A 19,607-nucleotide genomic window follows, 5' to 3' on the forward strand; every position below is an offset into this window, starting at 1 on the left:
TGCTCACCTCAAAGATCATTCTTTGTAGTCCAAAACAAAACGTTGACCCAAAGGGGTTTGTGTTATTTGGTGAAGATGACCTTCAGAGGGAAAAGACAAAAGGGACAATGCTGAGGCATCTGAGATAGCCTTCAAATGAACAGATGTTGGGGCGGGGTAAAGCATGTATGAGTCTTTTTGTTGCTGATACTCCTGGGTGGATTTACAAGCTACATATATTTCCTTTATGGGAACACAGCATGGTATAAAACTTGCCCAAATGTGAAACGTGGGCTCACCCTTGATTTGCCATCACCAGCAGTCATGAGACTGGTGAGGCAGCAGGGTGCGCTACAGCTGACCGCCAAGACTCTGCTGGATTCTAATGCAAGATCCTGGATTAGGTTGGGACTAGACAGGTCCAGCTCGAAGTTAAAAGAGGGGACTGGAGTAGATGATTCCTAAGGTCCCTGCATCTCCAAATCCCAAGATGCTAGGATGGAGAAGCCACTTCAGGATATGGAAGATAACACTGTCCCCAGAATGGATCTACAAAAGAAAGGTTATGTACCTCCATGCCACTTAAAAATTTTAATGAGTTATTAAAAATCAAACTGTCTGGCTGAAATAAGGGGCAAGGCATTAGCTTCAATGCACATTTTACATTTCTTCCAATAGGGCTGACTTAATTGTGTCAGGGCTGCCTGCTTGGGGGCAGAGGAATAAGGGGTACCCACCTGTGAAGCACTACAGGCTTCTCCACAGGATGCCCAAGGAGGTCCTGGATATTATCCCACTGCAACACAGAACACAAAAGGGCAGAGATCAGGAAAATCCTTCCTAGGTTCTCCTCCTGGTCTTGCCCAGACAGGAGGCTGCCGCCTGGGGTTCGGACACCTTCCTCAGCTGCACATGAGAAAAGCTGGGGTGAAGAGCCCAGGAGAGCATGGTGTGAAGTGCCCTGGACAGGAAGTCAGGAGACCCCAGGCATACTCAGACCATCTGTTTGGAATCAGTTTCTTCTTTTGTAACCTGAGAGAGCTTGACTGAATGCATGCTAAAGTCCCCCAAAATACTGACAGCCTGAATCTGGAGATGGTTTGGTTCTTTCTGGTCCTTTGGTATGAACTTCCACAGGCTGATCATATCAAGGAAGCCTTGCTGGGAACTTGTTGATTCCCTAGGACTCCACTCAGTAGACCTCAGGACAGTAGCTAAGATTTGAGGTTGAAATCCTCAACCTGGCTGTGCAAGTTTTTAGCACAAACTGCTGATATCTGGATGGAGGGAGGGGTGTGTATGTCCTGCTCCTCTTTGCTCAATGGGTTTCATCATCTGCCTGTAGCTACAGCAGCACAAGGCCAAGAGCTTACCTTGCTATAGGTTGTGCAGGTCTCAGTCTGGCAATCAGCACTTTCTGAGGAAAGAACACAAAGAGGCCATTGGGAAGCTAGTTTTCTTCCAGCAGACTGCTGGAGCACACTTGGAGTCCTCCTTGCCAGCTTTTAGCTGTGAGGTACTGGCCAAATCACTTCCCATTATCTGGGCTTCCATTTTCTCCTAGGCGATCTTTTACGATTCATCCTAGCTCTAAAGTCTGTAACATTTGGGACTTTGGGACATTTTGCAAACAAAATTATTTAGAGAGCTATTTTATATAAGCTAATTTATAGCTTATAAAACAGAAAGAAAGCATCATTTTCCCTAGCAAACCTGGCTTAATCCTTAACCAATCATGACCAGTTGTAAAAGATTCCTTTCAAGTGGCTGTCAGGACCTGACTCGGACTGGAGGCCCAGCTTCTCCTAGCCCATGTCTCACCTGCACTTTGGACCTAAAGCAAGGGGGGTAGGAGTGGGGATTGGAGATTGGCAAGGATCCAGTCCCTATGTATACTTCTTTTCTTTTCCAAAGGCCAAGGGCCAGTTATCTACAGGGAAGGGCTTAAAGCCTCAGTGGAAACAAAATATAGCTTATCTCTACATCACAGGGGGACCATATGAAAATGAAAGGACAGAGCCTATCTGGAATGGGTGGGGCTAAGTGGATATTTTATAGAGGTAGTAAGGAATGAAGCTGGGAAGAGAAGTTCAGAAGCTCAAGAGGAACAGTGACTATCACAGTGTTGTGCCAAGGATAAGGTGCTAGCTCCAGTGATGGAATCATGGCAAAAAAGCCACCATTACTACCTTTGGCATCAATGACAGAACCTTTCCCTGAGCAGCTATCGTGCTAACTCTGGCTTCTCTTCGGCCCAGGTAAGAGGAGGCATAAGATTACAGCCTTGAGCCTGCCAAGCAGGCTTCCCTTGTGTCCCACAACAAAGACAACCTCATATGGCACCTTGGTCTAAGTCTTGGCTCTACTTAATAATCATGTTAACTCAGGGCAAGTCAGCATCTCTCCCCTTCCCCCCAACCTCTGTTCTCTCATTTGATAAAGTGGTATAAGCCTTGTACCCTTTTCCTTAATTCATTCTACAATATGTATCTCTGAGACCAAGGCAGTCTGAGGAAGGACTCGGCAGTCACTTGGGCCTCCCCAAGGGAAGGTGGGAAGTGTCTGTCTGCTGCTGCTTACCTCTCTTGATGGTGAGAGGAATCTTGAACTCACAACGGTGATAGCTGCAGAGAGAAGGCACACAGTAAAGAGCTAAGCACCTTGGGTGGCAAAGCTAAGGAGAACCTCAACCTTCTTACCACCAGCACATTGGTTTTTAAAATTAAATTTCACTTATTTTTCCAATTACCAAGTATTTGTCATTTTCTTCCTCCCATTTCCCAGTAACCCTTAAATTGGGAAAAAGGAAGGAAAACTAAACTCTTGTTACAAATAAGCAAAGTCAAGTTAATATGTCCATAAGTATGTCTCATTCAGCAGATCAGTCAGGAGGTGGCAACATTCTTCTCCATTAGTCCTCCAGAATCAAGGCTGATTATGTCAATTGCAATTTTTAATTCTTTCAAAATTATTCCTTTTAAAAATTTTGATGCTTTTCTCCTGGTTCTGCTCAGCTGCAGCACACTACAGTGAAGCTGCATTGGTGCTCAAACCACCAGTCTAACACAGCAAGCATCTATGTCAACCTTCCCATTAAGGCCATGGTTGCTTTTAAGGTCAAGTAGAAACCCTTAAAACAAACCAGGGTTATGCCTGCTCATGCCAGAATCCTAGGTGCTATGGCAATTGGTCCGAGATTTTTTAGTTCAAATGGAAGGGAAAGTAGGTAAGGCCCAGGAAGTAGATATATCACCTGTATTAGCACCCAGACTACAAATCTGGAGACCTGGACACTAGACCTGAGCAGCTCAGCATCTTACTGAGACTTCCTTAGATCTATCAATTTAGGAAAGTATCACTATGGAAGAACATTGAAAATACTTAAGGTATCTTATTAAATGTCTAAAAATTCAGTTATTAAATCTGAGCCATGAAAAAGAAAATTTGGAGAGGGGTGGGAGAGAATGAATTTAGCTTCCTAAACACAAGACAGCAGCTAGGGCACAGAAGCCTAAAGCATCAACACTGAAACATTCATTATCTCAGAAGCCAGGAGAGGGCGGTGTTGAAGAAAAATTCATTTTCTCCACTCTATGATGCTAGTAGGTAGACTTTCCAGGAATGAAAAAGGGAGTGAAATTTAGTAGCCAAGGCTGTAGCAGTCAAGTACTACATGTGGAGGTAGTGGTACATGGTGAAGGGAAAAACATGTCTTGCCTTTAGGGTCAATCTAGAGCTAGCCAGAAATTCTTCCTCCAAAAGCAGGTAGCCAAAATCAGTGGTATTGATGGTTTTTAGGAAAAATGTCTGTCCCTTTCCCCCAATTCTTTCCTCACCCCCAATCTGGTAACATAGGTGAGGCTAGAATGAATTGTAGCAAGTCCTGGAGAAAGAAAGCTCACACATCTAGTTTTCAATCAGCAACTGTCCAGGTCTTGGCTCCTGTGTCTGGTTCCCTGGGGAATTCCACCCTTGTCCAGGAATCAGAGTTTCTTTCACATAGATTTCTCAAAGTCAAAAAGTAAAACCCGGATGTCCTGCTTTCTGGTATAGACAAAGTGTGTCAGTCTAACAACAGTCTTAAGGGGGTATAGTCATACTCACATGTTGAAGTTATAATGCCCAGGATAATTGGTGTGAAGGACAAATTTCTTCACTTTGTGTGTATTTGCATCAAAGAGAATATCCTATAGAAAAAACAGAGGCTTGAAACAAGAAGGGAAGTTAGCTTGTGAATAAGAAACCTAGTTAAGTCATAAACACAGTTGGATTGGGTGAATTAATAGGCTGCAGTGAATAGAGTGCTGGATCTAGAGTTAGGAAGACCTGAGTTTATGTAGCCCTATCCAAATCACAATGTTTCTGTCTCAGTTGCCTGCCCCATCTACAAAATGGGAACAATAATAGCAACTATCTCCCAGGGTTCTTGGTGAAGATCAAATGAGTTAATAATGTGCTTTCCAAACCTTAATGGTGCTATATAAATGCTAGCTACTATTCTTAACTCTATTCTTACTGCTACTGTATGCAATTTACACTCTCACTTTTCTGTGGTGGAATAAGAGGAGTCCAAGTAGAGTTCTAGACTGAAAGCTTGCAATCATGGTTTATCTCTTCAGTGCTGACAACAGGGCACTTAACTCTCATTTCAAATCTGACCCTAGTGAGAAAGAACACAAACCCTCAAGTCACTGTTACTATGTAACTTCTCTCCTAGCCTCAAGTCTGTTCTTCCGTTAGATCCACAGACAAGAGTGAGTAGAGGGACCTGAGGATTTTGTGGTCCACAGCACATGTGGAAGGAAAGGACCAATGCAGGCCACCTGACTACATACAAAGTAAAACCGATAGTACAAGGTTGGAATCTGAGCTGTTTTGATAATTATGATGGTTTTAATGAGAAATTTAGAGCTGTTCCTCAGGTATACAGCAACAAGGTTATGTGCCAATCAACTCGGATGGATGTGGTTCTTTTCAACAATGAGTGATTCAGGCCAGTTCCAAAAGACTTGTGATGAAGAGAGCCATCTACACCCAAAGAAAGAATTGTGGGGACTGAATGTGGATCACAACATAGTGTTTTCACCGTTTTTGCTGTTGTTTACTTGCTGCCCCCCTTTTGATTTGTGCAGCATGATAAACATGGAAATATATTCACAAGAATTGCACATGTTTAATCTATATTGGATTACATGCTGTCTGCGGGGAAAGGGGAGAGGTGAAAAGGAGAAAAATCTGGAACACAAGGTTTTGCAAGGGTGAGTGTTCAAAACTATCTTTGCATGTATTTTGAAAATAAAAATCTATTATTAATTTTTAAAAAAAAAACATACTGGGGAAAAAAAAGCTGCTTCTCAAAGGCATCCTCCTCCTCTAATGCCTCATTTCAGGGTGGAGCCTCAGGGCTCAAGCACAAACTTTGCAGGTCCCACAGATGTGAAAAGCCTTCCAGTGTAACCTGGTGACAAAATGCACATTCACAGATCAGGCCGAAGTTAAGTGCCACCAGCTAGGTCTCCATAAGGTGATAATGTCCCAAGAAGTGGAGGCACTTTGATGTGCACTTGTGGAAAATGTGCCCACACAAAAGCTTGGAGTTTTTCAAGTTTTAAAGTCTGAGGAATCATAACTTACCACCCCAAGTGTGAAATAGTTGAAGAAGTAGTCATTACACTTTGATGGAACTTGTTTATGAGGAGAAGGAGAATGAATCTTCATCTGTTACCAAAAAAAAAAAAAAATTATCAAATATTACTGAGGTTCATGGAATAAAGTAAAATACTTGAAATGACATTTATAAAAACTAAAAACAAGTACCATCTTGGGTAATATACTGAAATTGCATTTATAAAAAAGCATCCTAAAAACCTGTCCCACTTGGAATCTAATTTCTATCGCGGCTATGCTAGGGGTGCAATCATGTTTGGAATCCAAGTTATTGAAGACCGCTTGACTTGGGGAGAAAAAACTAGTTTGTGGATATTGACAGTCCCTTGGAAGCAAGGAGGGTTGAAAAGAATCGTTCTCTTTACTTGATCAAGGGAAGGGCTCCTCAAATATTGGACATAAAACAGAAGAGGGCACCCACTGGAAAACCACATATTATAAAAGACTTTTAATTTATGTCAATGACATGGAATTACACTGATGAATTAGTTACTAATGTAACCAAGTTTAATAAAGTTAAAACCTATCCCAAATGACTGGAACTGGCTTTACTTCACTATTTTTTCCTACCTTGTCCTCTGACTTATAAAAAACCTTGTGTGGAGAGCCCAATGTACTGAGAACATCTTGGCACGAATCTCCAAAGTACACTGAACGTTCAAACACTCGCATCTTAGCATCCGCTAATACTCCTGGGCCACAACCTATGGAAGACCAAGGAAAGCATTTAGACTTCTAACTGACAGGAGATTATGGCCTGCTGTTCCTGTAACTTAAATGTTTTCGGGTCAAGAGGGAGAAAACAGGATTAATCCCAGGGCAGAGTTGGGGACAGCACCTTTTAGGAATTTTCCTCCTCCAACAAATCACCCATGGGTGGTGAGAACTAGTAGTAGGTAGAGGCCAGGATAATAATGGATTTATAACTTCATGAATGTGGCCACTCTCTCCAAGAGTACAACTCACAGCCCTTTCCTTGTTTTCCTTTGTAACTTTTATTTTTCCTCCAATTCTCCACATGACTCCTTTAATGTACCAGTTATAAGTTGCTTAAGCTATATGACCAGTTCACCTCTTCTGATTATATATGCGTGACATTGCTTTCCAGCACGAGTGGTAATATAGCAAAGTCTCCTCTGCCCACCAGAAACCTCTGCAGTGTTCTATGAAGAACTTCAACTTTAATTCTATGATGCCTGAAATTCCATGATTTGCAGCTATGTAGTACTACTTGAATGCTACTGACATCTAAAAGATGGGTTTCTGAATACAGCATCACTCTATGGTAGCTAAAAACTGGAAAAGAGAGTGCTTATTGAATGTAGAATGAAGAAATTATGGTGTATAAATGTAGTGAAGTATCATGTATTAAAAAATAATGACTTTAGACAACTATAGGAAGATTTGAATGAACTGATGTAGATTGAAAAAAGGAGAACCAAGAAATTGAAATACACAATGATACCAACAATGTAAATAAAATTTTGTTCACTAAGTGGAAGCAGTGAACAGAGTGAAACAAATCTTATCTCCTAGAAGAAAGGAAGACTAAGACAGAATGGGGGGTAAACACTTTTAGAAGTGGCCAACAGATATTGTTTTGGTCACAAGGCAAAATTAAATCTGGAGGTAGGGGAAGTCCCCTTTTTATCTTACCAAAGCCTATGGAATAAAAAGGCACAAAAATAAAACATACTTAAAAAGAAATTAGGCCTTTGTTTTAGAGAAAGGCTTGGAGTGCACGATTTCTCCAATGTAACCTAGTCTGTTCTCTTTCTTCTATTCAAATTCTGAGTTCTGGTCTTTGCCCATGTGTCCATGATAAAAGTACTGATGAAGCATGGACAGACCATTTAACTGCAGACCATAGTATGCATTTGTTATCATTATTATTATTTTTTTATAAAACCAAGTAGGGTTTTTTCCTCTGTGGAAAATTAGGTCAAACTCTTTAAGAATATTCATAGGAGGTTCTGTAATACCAGGGAGTTTGCTTATACAGTAAACATAATGATCTTTACAACCAAGCACCACCATTTACTGGGAATCTCTCTCTGCAGGATAGCTTCCATTGACAGTGACCCTGTCTCTTTTTTTTTATGCCTTGATGTATGATAGAGTCAAATTTCGTGTGTTACCTTTTTCAAGGTATTTTCAACACATGCATGGAAAATACTGGAGAATGGCCCTGAAGGAGGTATTTTGCTCTAATGAGTAAAATGGTTCCTTATAATCAAATAAGAACAGTGGAATCTTATTTTCTTTGCACCTGTCAATTAACTGTGTGATAGAATCTGCTGTGGAATATCATTTGTTTAAGTCTGTTATTTCTATCTAGAACTTTCAACAGAGATGTCCTCGATTCACACGAAGATTATTCCCACAAGAGTTTGTAGAGATGGAAAAGCAGACATATGGTTTGGCCATTAATGATTTTTTATGTCATCTTTTATGAATAAATTTTACTCTAAGCATTTAGTACCTTCCTTTCTTTTAAGTCTGTCAGGCACCATTTCTAGCACAGACTTGTGCCCAGCTGCTTTGCTTTAATGCCATTTCCATTTCCCCACACAACATATTGTGAGGTCACATGTAAATATAGTGACTGTCAATAATGGTGAAAAGTTTGTTAGAGAAATCTTCATAGATCATTTCTGTTTTTGTCTGTTTTTCTTCCTAGTTTCAGCTTGCTGTGGATTAAGATGCTCAAAGGATGACCTGGCTTTTTATCATTTTCTTCACTTCTATTGCTTCTTAATGCTCGATAACAGTTAATACTCTCAATTATCCTCTTCTTATAAGGTTTTACAAATGAGTTTACAAAACTAGGTTACTGTGGGGTTCCTTGTATTTGAGGTAGTTTCTGGACTCATTTATTTTTCTTAATTAATTCATACTTCTAAACTTTCTGAGAAATTTATAATACTGTACTGATTTTAGTTCCTACTCTTCCATGTCAGCAGCTTGATTAAGGTTAGATTGAAGCTGCCTCTATTAAATCTTATTCTTTTAATTTAAAAAAAAAATTCTACTTTTGGAATTGATTCTGATATTTGCTCTAACAAATGACTTTATTAAGACAGATAATTTGAAAATGACTCCCACATTAGTAACTAGCTATTTTCTAATAGAATTTTATATAGATAGGAGGCTTCAATATACTTTATAAGTCTTTAAGCAGGCCTTACTTCTTATGCCTGAACTATGTTTTACAATTTTTTTTTGGTTGCCATTCTCTTCCTTTCAAATACCTCAACTCACTGGATAGTTTATAAAGGAGGAGGGGAGGAAGAGTTGGTTTCATTTTATTCTAAATCTCAATTTTGCTTAAAAAAAACCAAAACTTTTTTTTTAGATTTTCTCTCTCTTCTTCTCCCTCTTCCCCTATACATGAGTCATGCTGGGAGAGAAAAATCAAAACAAAAGGGAAAAATTATAAGAAAGAAAAAAAAAAAAGAAGGAAAAAAAGTGAAAATAGTATGCTTCAATCCTCTTTCAGTCTCTATAATTCTCTTTCTGGATACTGATGGCATTTTTCTTTCTTCTTAAAAAGAAATATTTATTTATTTAAAGCTAAATACAAAATAAGAAAAAACAATAGAAAAAGGCAGAAAGAGGAAAAAAAAGGATTCAAAACATGAATAAATTTCCACTTCAAGAAAGCATATAACAATAATAAATTGCATTATATTCATAACTGTCCATCTTTTCTTTGCTTTCTTGTAGGTAATTCTTTTGTTCTCTGCTGTGTACTTTCTATTTTGTTCTTTTCCCCCTTTTTACTCTCCTTACTTCCCCCAAGCAGGTTACAATAAAACATGCAGGGGAAACACACACACACACACACCTATATGTATAATATGCACATATATAAATATACTCATTTATACATATAGACATGCATCTAAAACAATATTAATATGGCTGACATATGTTGATTTCTCTCTTAACTGAATCTTTTTAAGTTTGACTTTACCTGGATCAATGATTATCCTCTATTTTTCCCCCTAATAAATTCTATTCCTGATCTTTTTTGTGTTTGTATATAATTTTTATTTCTTATCTCAGCTAACTCTATTATTTTAGTTCTACTCCTTAACTTGTCTTGCTATTATTTAACCTACTTCTAGCCATGGATCCCTCCCTTAGTAGACAGCAACTTTCATCCAAAGTTGAAAATGCCTTGAAGAACTAAGTCTATCATAATTGATCATCAAGCAATCTTGCTGTTACTGTGTAAAATGTTTTCCTGGTTTGGCTCATTTTACTCAGCACCCAGGCTTCTCTGAAATCAGCTCGTTCATTATTTCTTATAGAACAATAATAATCTATTATTTTCATATGCCATAACTTTTTCAGTCATTCCTCAAGTTATGGTTATCCACTCAATTTCCAGTTTCTTGCCATCACAAAAAAGGGCTGCTACAGACATTTTTGCACATATGGGTCCTTTTCCCTTTTTTATGACCTTTTTGCATACAGACACAGTAGTAGTACTGGTGGATCAAAAAGTATGCACAATTTTATAGCCCTTTGGGCACAGTTCCAAGTACCAGAATTGGGGGGGGGGGAGTTATGAACTGTGCTTTTGTTAATTAAAAATAGGGTAATTACTGAATTCTCAGTGAGCAAGTTTATTAATGATGATCAACAAGTGAAGCAATGAAAAGTTGAATGAATTGCCCAGGTCTTGTACACATAATGAGTCAAAAATAAGAACTCTCTCTTTATATCCAATACCAAAATTCTTCTCATTAAAAACATACACCAGGACTTCTGACCTTATAAGACAAAAACCCCCTTTTTCCCTCTATCCCCCCCCCCCCCATCCCAAATATCTACTCAGCAAAAACATATTCTCCCATCCTGGAACTCAACACAAAGTCAGCCAGAAGCTCTGAGGTGACAAAAGATAATGGCAGCACAGAGGAGACAAACAACCCAGCCACCTCCCAGTACGATGTCAAACAATTCTGAGACAAATGCAGTCTGGGGTCAGAGACATCAAGAGTAAAGAGTTCCCCTAATGTGAGTGAAAAGAAGGGAGAGAATAATAGTGGTAGTTTAAAAAAAAAATGAAAAGAAAAGAAATAACTGAAACATTTAAAAAAATACACAAAGGGAATAAAAGGACATTCAGAAGGAGGCACAAGCATCAGCAGTTTTGAAACATGAAGAATTAGAATATACCTTTTTTTTTGAAGGACAAGTGATACGTATGAAATGGAGATTCACAGCTTAATAATCTTTTTTTTGGTACTTTGTTGTATATATGAAAATGGTCTTCTTTGTTGTTTAAGTTCAGAATAAAAATAAAAGAACATATGTTTACTTGTTTTATTAAGGTTCTCCCCCCTCTTTTACTTCTTCGTAAAATTCCATAAGCAGTAATTATCTTTGTAATGTTCTGCAAAAGATTAACATGTGTACGGCAAGCAAATGACTTCTGAGATGATGTTTCTTGTCTTTAAATGTATGATAAAACTAGCTCTACTGTAGAATCTTTATTTGCATCTCTAAGGATAGTCAGATAAGTCTTTCTTCCTTTATTGCAATTTTTTTTTTTTGTCTTCTAGTTTCATGCATCGTGAGAATGTCAAAATTAATATAATTTTGCATTTCTAGTAATATGTCAGCTTGTTGGACAAGTCTTACATTTGGAAAACCAGAGTTATTTTGGGTTAATATTTGAAGAAAGTCTAAAAACTGATTTTTATTTTCCTCTGCTCTCTTTTCTACCCTCTGCATATTAAGTGAGACCATTTTTATTTCTTTGTATTGTGGACTGACAAAGAAATCACCACAAAGTGGACAGACTACTGGTAAGGAATAGATGGTTTGTTTCAAGGACTATACTTGAAGTGTCTACAGCATGCTCAAACCTACTGTAGCTTATGTGTTCCTACTAATACAGTCTTTGTAAATACTGAGTTACTTCTATACATCATAAGGCACTGAAAAGGGGTTCTATGAAAGAACCTGAGTATATAGTAATGGGTAGAGACAAATGCCATAATCCACTTTATGCAAGTAATTAGCTCAGCTCTTTAAAACTAAGAGATAATTAATAGATAGTACAAGAGCTACACTGGCATCTATATATCTAACCCAGCCCAGAAAAACCCCTTCTACAACATCTGTAACAAATGATGATCCAACCTTTGTTTGGACACAGTGAGGGAAAACCCATTAATAATACACAGCTAACTTTATAGAGTGTTTTAAGATCTGTGTATCACGTGCATTATATTATCTGTATATTTATGCATACATTTATCTGATCTGAGCCTCACATTTCTGTAAGGTAGATATTATTTCCATTTTATAGATGAGTCTGTTTTTCCTACTGAGGTTGAGCAATTGTTCAGTCACACAACTATTAAGAGTAAGAGGTAGAATTTAAATGAAGACTTTGTGACTTTACAGTGAGCACTCTAACCACCATGCCCTCAGTTCCCAAGGCAGCCCACACTACTTTTGGAATTCTCTAATTCGTGGGAAGCATGTCATGTTAAGCTGAAACCTATCCCTCTGAAACTTCCATGATATGCTTATAGTTTGGTCTTTAGATGCCAAGCAGAACAATTTAAATCTCTTCAAATTCTTAAAAGAACACTCTCATGTCTTTGTACATCCAGGTCTTCTTTTCTCCAGGATGAGGCAGTAAGTAAGGTTGTGATTATGTATTGGTCATGGAATTCTTCTTCTTGATGATATCCTGGATCTGCTACAGAGTCTTAGGGAAGGCCAAATGACTAAAAATTGGGGAAACATCATATTTACATGTAAATTGGTCCAACTATTTTGGAAAATAGTTAGGAATTATACCCCAAAAGTAATGACAATGTTCATCTATGAATTCCCCAAACCAAATAAAATGGTAAAGGGCTATATATACACAAAATTTGTTATAGCAGCACTTTTTGTTGTAATAAAGTACTGGAAATAAATAAGATACTTAGAACAATTGGGGAATGGCTGAGCAAATTACAATATATGAACATAATAATATATTATTGCATTGTAAGAAATGACCAAAAGGAATAGATTTAGAAAACCCTGAGAAAACTTATATAAACTGATACAGAATGAAATATGCTGAACCAGGAAAACAAGTCACACAATTCAACACTATAAAGGAAAACAGCTATGAATGACTTAAAGACTTCAAATCAAAGCAAAGAACAACCATAACTGTATAAGTCACACTAATTACACAAGTTAACATATCATACCTTTCATCTCTTGACAGAGAGATAAACAAAGAGAAACGCATAATGAAACACATTTTTAAACAGCAAAGCCTATATGCAGATGTTTTGACTATGCTTATTTATTATCAGAGTGTGTGTGTGTGTGTGTGTGTGTGTGTGTGTGTGTGTGTGAGTGAAAGGGACTAGTAAGTGACACTGAGTGAAAAGGAAAAGCAAATAAATATAAATAAAACATGTCCATTCTAAAATAAAAACTCCTGCTCTTTGAAGATGATAAAGATGATATAGTCAGAGATTCCTAGAGAATAAATTAGACTAGTTGAAACAGCTAACAACTTTAACAAAAGTTGCAGGATATAAAACAAACTCAAATAAGTCAACAGCATTTTCACACTGGCACAAAATCAGCAGGAAGACAAATTCCATTTAAAATAACTGAAAACAACATCAAATTATTTCATGTCAAGACAAATTCAAGAACTATATTAACATAATTATAAAACATTTTTCACACAAATATAGATCTTAACAAGTGAAGAAATATTAATTGTTCATGGGTAAGGCTGACAATAAAAATGACACTTTTTACTCAAATTAATTTATTCAGTGCCATACTTAATTACCAAAAAATATTTTATAGAAGAAGAAAATAACAAAATTCAGAAGAACAGAAGCTCAAGAATGTTAAAGAAAGCAATGGAAAAAAATGTGAAGGAAGGTGGGCTCGCAGAAAGTGGTACTCATGATAATGATCTGGAACTAGATAAGAGTGGTGAATCAAAGGAATCGATTAGATATATAATACACAGTAGTAAATAACCACAGTAGTCTAATGTTTGATGAATGCAAAGATTCAAGCTTTTGGAACAAGAACTCACTACTTAACAAAAATTGTTGGGAAAACTAGAAAGCAATTTGGTAGAAATTAAATATAGAACAATATCTTATACCATACACCATCATAAGGTCAAAATAAGTGTATGAATAATCATCATGTGTGATATCACAATCATATTAGGGGATCATGGAACATTTTATTTATCCCTCTGAATAAGGGAAAAATTATGAACAGATAAGAGAAAGAGAGAATCATGAGAAGTGAAACAGATAATTTTGGTCACATTAAATTAAAAAGGCTTTACACAAGCAAAAACTGGTGTAACCAAGACTAAAAGGAAAGAAGAAAGCTAGGGGAAAATAAATTCATAGCAAGTTTCTCTGGTAAAGGCCTCATTTCTCAAACATATAGGGAGCTGAGTCAAATTTATAAAATTAAGAGCCATTTTCCAATTAAGAAATGATCAAAGGATATAGACAGTTTTCAGAAGAAGAAATCAAAGCTGTCTATAATCTATGAAAAAATGCTTTGTCATTACTGATTAGAAGAGTGCAAATTAAAACAATCTGAGGCACTACTTCATATCTATCAGACTGGCTAATATGACAGAAAATGAAAATGATAAAATAGAGGGGATGTGGAAAAACTAGTACAAAGGATATGGAAAAATTGGGACAGTAATGCACTACTGCTAGAGTTATGAACTGGAACAACCCTTCTGGAGACTAATGTGGAACTATGTCCAAGGCTACAAAACTATGCATATCCTCTGTTTCACAGCTAATAACTAGGTATGCAATCCAAAGAAATCAAAAAAAACATAAAAGGAATAATTCATTTGTACAAAAATATTTATAGCAATTGTTTATGTGGTGGCAAAGAATTGGAAATTGAGGGAATGTCCATCAATTGGGCAGTAGTTGAAGATGGGGTGTATGATGGATTATTATTATATTATAAGAAATGATAAGATATATGGTTTTAGAAAAACTGGGAAGACTTATATGAGTGGAAGGAAACTCAGAAAGAAATAATTAAGTGGGAGTATTAAAATTGTGTTAAACTGCACACTTAAAAAATATAAATTGTACATAATTGAGATTAGTAGTTTCATAGACAATTCTTTTGCTGTTTCCTGTATATGGAAATTATAATAAAATTACAAATATAAATGTAATTACAAGTTGTATTTGATTTTTTACTGTTTATTCTCATTGTCTTTATTGTCTTTTCTTTCCTTCCTTCTTTCTCTCTCTTCCTTTTTTCTTATATACTATAGGCCTCTTCTCTGTGTACAAGTCTCTAGTCTCTGACAAACTAGTAAGACTTGCAAAAGGAAAATAGAAAAAAAATCACAATTCACTTTATGGGTGAGAAAACAAAGACTTGAAATAACTTGCCTAAAATGAGAAGAAACAAAGTCAAAAGGAGAATTAGAATTTGAACTCCCAATGTTATTGTTACTGTGATACCATTATTAGCAATAATAACAAATCCCTCATTAAAGTCTTACTCTTGATGTCTCATTGTGGCATGAAGGTGAACTGGATTCCAAAAGGCTAGGTCTATAACAGAGCAAGCTATGGCAGGTTCTTCAAGACTGGGAAGGCTCTGACTACAGGAACAGACAGACTGTGTGTCTGTTATCCAAGGACTAGCCTGCCTAAATGTTGGAAAGGGATGAATTCTTCTGGCCACAGCAGTTTATAAAGGTAGAGGACCTGCCAATTGCTTCAGATGGGGCAGCACCCTCGATGAATTGTGGGCCAGGAATCCAATCTAACCACACCTACTCTTTTCCCCAATAATCCCTTATATTGGCCCCACCCTCCATGCAAATTCTTATCCTCCACCCTTCTGAGCGAGGTATTGGTGCCTTCAGACAATTATAGCCCAACTTTAGTGCTATCTACAGCAACGATCATTGGGAAAATTTTAACTCCTAATCCCCAGTTCATCCTGTAATGACCTTACAAGCTCTGAAGTTGGATGAAGCCTAGCTTACCCCGTTTTGATTCTGGTTAAGAAAGTAATTCATATGGGACAAAAAGACATAGATGGGCTGTAGTCTGGCTCAGAGATATCTAACATGTTATTTTTTCCCCCTCAAATCTACCCATTTTCTATATTTTCCTATTAGTGTTAAAAGTATTAGCATCCTTTCTTTATCACTCCAAAGACTTCACAAATTCAGGACCAAATGAGGTAATATTTGTAAAAGTGTCTAGCATGCTGCCTGCAGCCCATTTATTCCCTTCCCCATCTTTGACTCCTTACATTTTCCCTTACTTAAATCCAAAGACTGAGAATTGCCAAATTTTTAGTTTTACCTCCTTACTTCTCAATCTGTTCCCTTCTTTCAAATAGCTACCACATCACTTCTCTTTGGACTATTTTAATAGCCTCCTAATTCATGTTTGTTGCAGGAGGAATAGCTACCAGAACTTCTTCATCCAAGGGGTGGGCTAAGCTAGTTTTTTCCTTAAAAAGTACTGAAACCATCTTTAAAACTTAGCTGGCAGAAGCTCTGGGTATTGATCTGCAACTAAGTCTCTTGATTCCTGACTGATGAATCACATTTGGCAATTTAAGAGACAGCTGTGTGAATATGCTTCTTCTGCTATGACTAAATTAATCTCCTTTTGTTCATTGTTTAATGACCTGTGACTGGTTCATTTTGATTCAATATTGGAACCAAATACTAGTGAATCAAGTCAGGTTCAGCCCATAACAATCTGACAAACCTCAAGTTTCTCCATACTATGTATCCTCCAAACAGCCAACAAAATAATTTTCTTAAAGCTCAGGTCTGATCATGTCATTTACTTTTTCATATTCTAGTGGCTCCCTATTGACTCTAGGATATATATTATTTTCTTTTTATCTCATCCTTTTAAAATTTCTATTTTGTGTAAATTTTATAATGTATACCATCAATATAAAGTAATATCCAAATAATTTATAAATAGGAACACATTCCAATTTACTTATTGGAATACATGCTCAAAATACTGTGCTAGGTGCAAATCAAAAAAAAATTAGTCACAGATGATTTAAGATTAAATAATGAATACTAGAAACATCTAATTTTTAAAAATCCCTCATATTTCTATAATTCTTTACAATTTTCAAAGCATTCTCACATTCTTTATCCCATCAGTTTTTTTGAAATGCTCCAACTACCAAGTTTTCCAAAGGGATCTTTAGCTTTAATTATAAGGTTTCCCTGTTCCACACACATACAAAAAGACAAGATATTGCAAACTGACTCTCAGACTTATTTCCTGAGCTTTAAATATTATGTATTTTTAACCTAGACATAAATGTCAGAAACAAAACAAAATCTCATATATGTTTAAACTAGTGATCTTGGAAAATGATGACATTTTCATCACATAAGAGCAATGGAGTTAAAATTGATCATTTAATATCTGATACTAACCAAGTGCACAAATTGTAGTACCGAGTGAGTACAATTCAAAAACTTTGCTGGGAAAAAAAAAAAAAACAAAAAACAGCTCATCTACATATAGTCTAAGGCTTAATTATGGACCTTAATACTAGTTGCCTTTCCATCCCAATGCCTTTCATTTCACTAATTAGGGGTTTCTTTTCTCAACACACAATTGAGTAGCAACCTCCAAAGCTATAAAAGTCAGTTCAAAGTCCTGTGCTTCTTGTGGGTTGTTTGATCTAAAAAAATTGTCACGGGAATAGTGACAGGTGAAAAAAATTGGGATTCCTTAATAACTACAAACAATCCAGTTCCAATCACCATGGACCAACAATCTGTAATCAGATTCTGAACAATTTTTTTTTAATTTATAGGCATGTTTCATCCCCTACTCTCCAGTACCACTCCCCGCTCCTCATTCTCTACTCTACTCTAAAACTGTGGTCAATTTAACTCCATTTTCCCTAAATGGGGCGTGTCAATCTACTTCCTTATGATGGCCCTACTTAATAACTGACCTTGTAATTTCTAGATCAAAGTTCATTGACCTAGCCATTAGACATTAGAGGTTTGAGGAGAGGAGGAGGGAAGAGAAAGGATGAGAGAAAAAAAACAAAAAGGAGAGGCAGTAGGGAAAGAGAAAGGGGAGGGGGAAAAATGCGGCTCTTAGATTATTTCTATTTAAATAGCATTGCTAGGTGAGGCCTATTTTAAGATCCAAGACTTTCAGAGGTATAAGAAAACTTAAGAGATTATCAAGCTCAATGTCTTTATTTTGCTAAAGAGTGAAGATTAGTGACCTGCCTAAGAACACAAAGTTGGGAAGTCAGAATCCAAACCCAACTTTTCTATCTCTAAACCAATTCATCCTACTAGTCTACTGTTTTGCTTCTACTGTTCCCTTAGTAAAGGAATAATCTTAAGAGCTACTTAGAATGAGCAATTAATTAGCAGAGACAAAGTGATGTCATCTGCATGTATGCAGAGAGCATTTTATACTAGGGTGTTTCAAAGGCTAAGGTCCAGAAATGGAGATGCATATGCTGTTAAATAAACAAGAAGCAAGGGCCTCTTTTTTGCTTACTGAGCCTCCAACGGGTACTTTGAGAACCCTTCCTGACTTCTTCAGTAAAAGAGCAATTCTAAAGTTTAGTTTAAGAACTAAACTACCTTTGTAAAATAAGGTAATAAGGAGAGAGCAATGAACATTTCTCATCCCTTAGAGGCTGGCAATTTCTGGCAAATAAAACCTCAAGAAACAACCCATTTCACCCATTTAGAGATGCCTGCATGTGGTGTGTGGGACTGAGCTCCTATGGCAAGGACTTTGGCAACTTTCTCATGCTTCCAAAGTTAAGGGTGAATTTGTAATTCAACAAGCATTCCTAAGAACCTACTATGTGTGTATCAATGGTCTGGGCACTGTGGAATATGCAAAATGTAAAAGAAAGATACTTTGCTTTCAGATACTGACAACTTATTAGCTGACACACAGTTGGCTCTCTAGGAGCTGACGAGACACATGTGTGGCAATTCTCAAGGCCATGTTTAAGTGCCCAGATCTGGTCACTGATGTTATATCAAAAAATTTTGACCCCAAAATACAAGTCAACCCTCTGGGAGTTTGCAGCCTAGTCTCAGAATTTTTTTCCTAGCTGGCCAAGTATATCGGCCTTCTGTCCCTTCCCAGAGGGGTGTTCCCCCTCCTCCCTTCCCTGTCTTTGCTCACACTAGGCCCCATTACTAGGATCTTTTCTTGTACTCTGACCCTGCTGAACTCTGACCTACCCTTTTTGAAAAGGCACAGGCAGACACCCCACTAATTGCCTTTGGTATCCCTCTTAGCACCCTCAGCCCTCCAGCACTTTTCAAAAATATCTTTATACTGGCAGGGTTGCTGTAGGGATTCTGTCCCTCTGTGTTTATGTTTGTATTATGAGCTTCATTAGAAAAGGACCTTAGAACTTTGTTTAAAAGTTCTGAGAGAATTTGTTTCTAACATTAAATTTAACCAGCTTTACACAGATAAAATGGGAAAGATTACAGTTTGATGAAAAGGTTATCTTTTTATCTGTAGATGAAAGTTTTAAAAAGTTTAATTTGTATATAGCTTAGTATTTGAGGAGATAAAAAGTAGTCAGAATGAGAATTCCCAAAGGCAGACTTAACTGGGGTATAGGAGAGGTGAAAGGAAGAAAAAAAATATTCTTCCCTCAATGTGATTACTTACCTGCAGCAAGGAGGCGGAGTCGTAAACCTGAGGGTCCAGTTCCATCTCTCAAAACATCCACACTTTCTGCATACACATTTCCCTGGAAACAACTGAGGGGCATACCCGGGGCCCTGAGGAACAAATCAAAAGCCTCTAAGCAAAGGCTCTTATCGATGTACCTTCAGAGGCAACAAGGTGGTACAGTGGACAGAGCTCTGGGACTACAGTCAGGAAGATCTGAAT

At 37.2% G+C, this 19,607-nt stretch overlaps 1 protein-coding gene across 1 annotated transcript in view; it reads right to left on the bottom strand.

Moving 5' to 3' along the window:
• PHAF1 (phagosome assembly factor 1) overlaps window positions 1–19,607 on the bottom strand; it is a 52,235-nt gene that overhangs the window by 2,789 nt on the left and 29,839 nt on the right. Inside the window, exons 8-15 of the mRNA XM_051975043.1 lie at window positions 19,383–19,495; window positions 6,217–6,350; window positions 5,614–5,697; window positions 4,084–4,166; window positions 2,560–2,603; window positions 1,353–1,396; window positions 717–775; window positions 8–80 (exon numbers count right to left, since the gene is read on the bottom strand). Coding sequence (XP_051831003.1) covers window positions 8–80; window positions 717–775; window positions 1,353–1,396; window positions 2,560–2,603; window positions 4,084–4,166; window positions 5,614–5,697; window positions 6,217–6,350; window positions 19,383–19,495 — 634 coding nt within the window. The remainder of the gene's footprint in view (window positions 1–7; window positions 81–716; window positions 776–1,352; window positions 1,397–2,559; window positions 2,604–4,083; window positions 4,167–5,613; window positions 5,698–6,216; window positions 6,351–19,382; window positions 19,496–19,607) is intronic.

Source organism: Antechinus flavipes, chromosome 2 (assembly GCF_016432865.1).
Source record: "Antechinus flavipes isolate AdamAnt ecotype Samford, QLD, Australia chromosome 2, AdamAnt_v2, whole genome shotgun sequence".
NCBI lineage: Eukaryota > Metazoa > Chordata > Mammalia > Dasyuromorphia > Dasyuridae > Antechinus > Antechinus flavipes.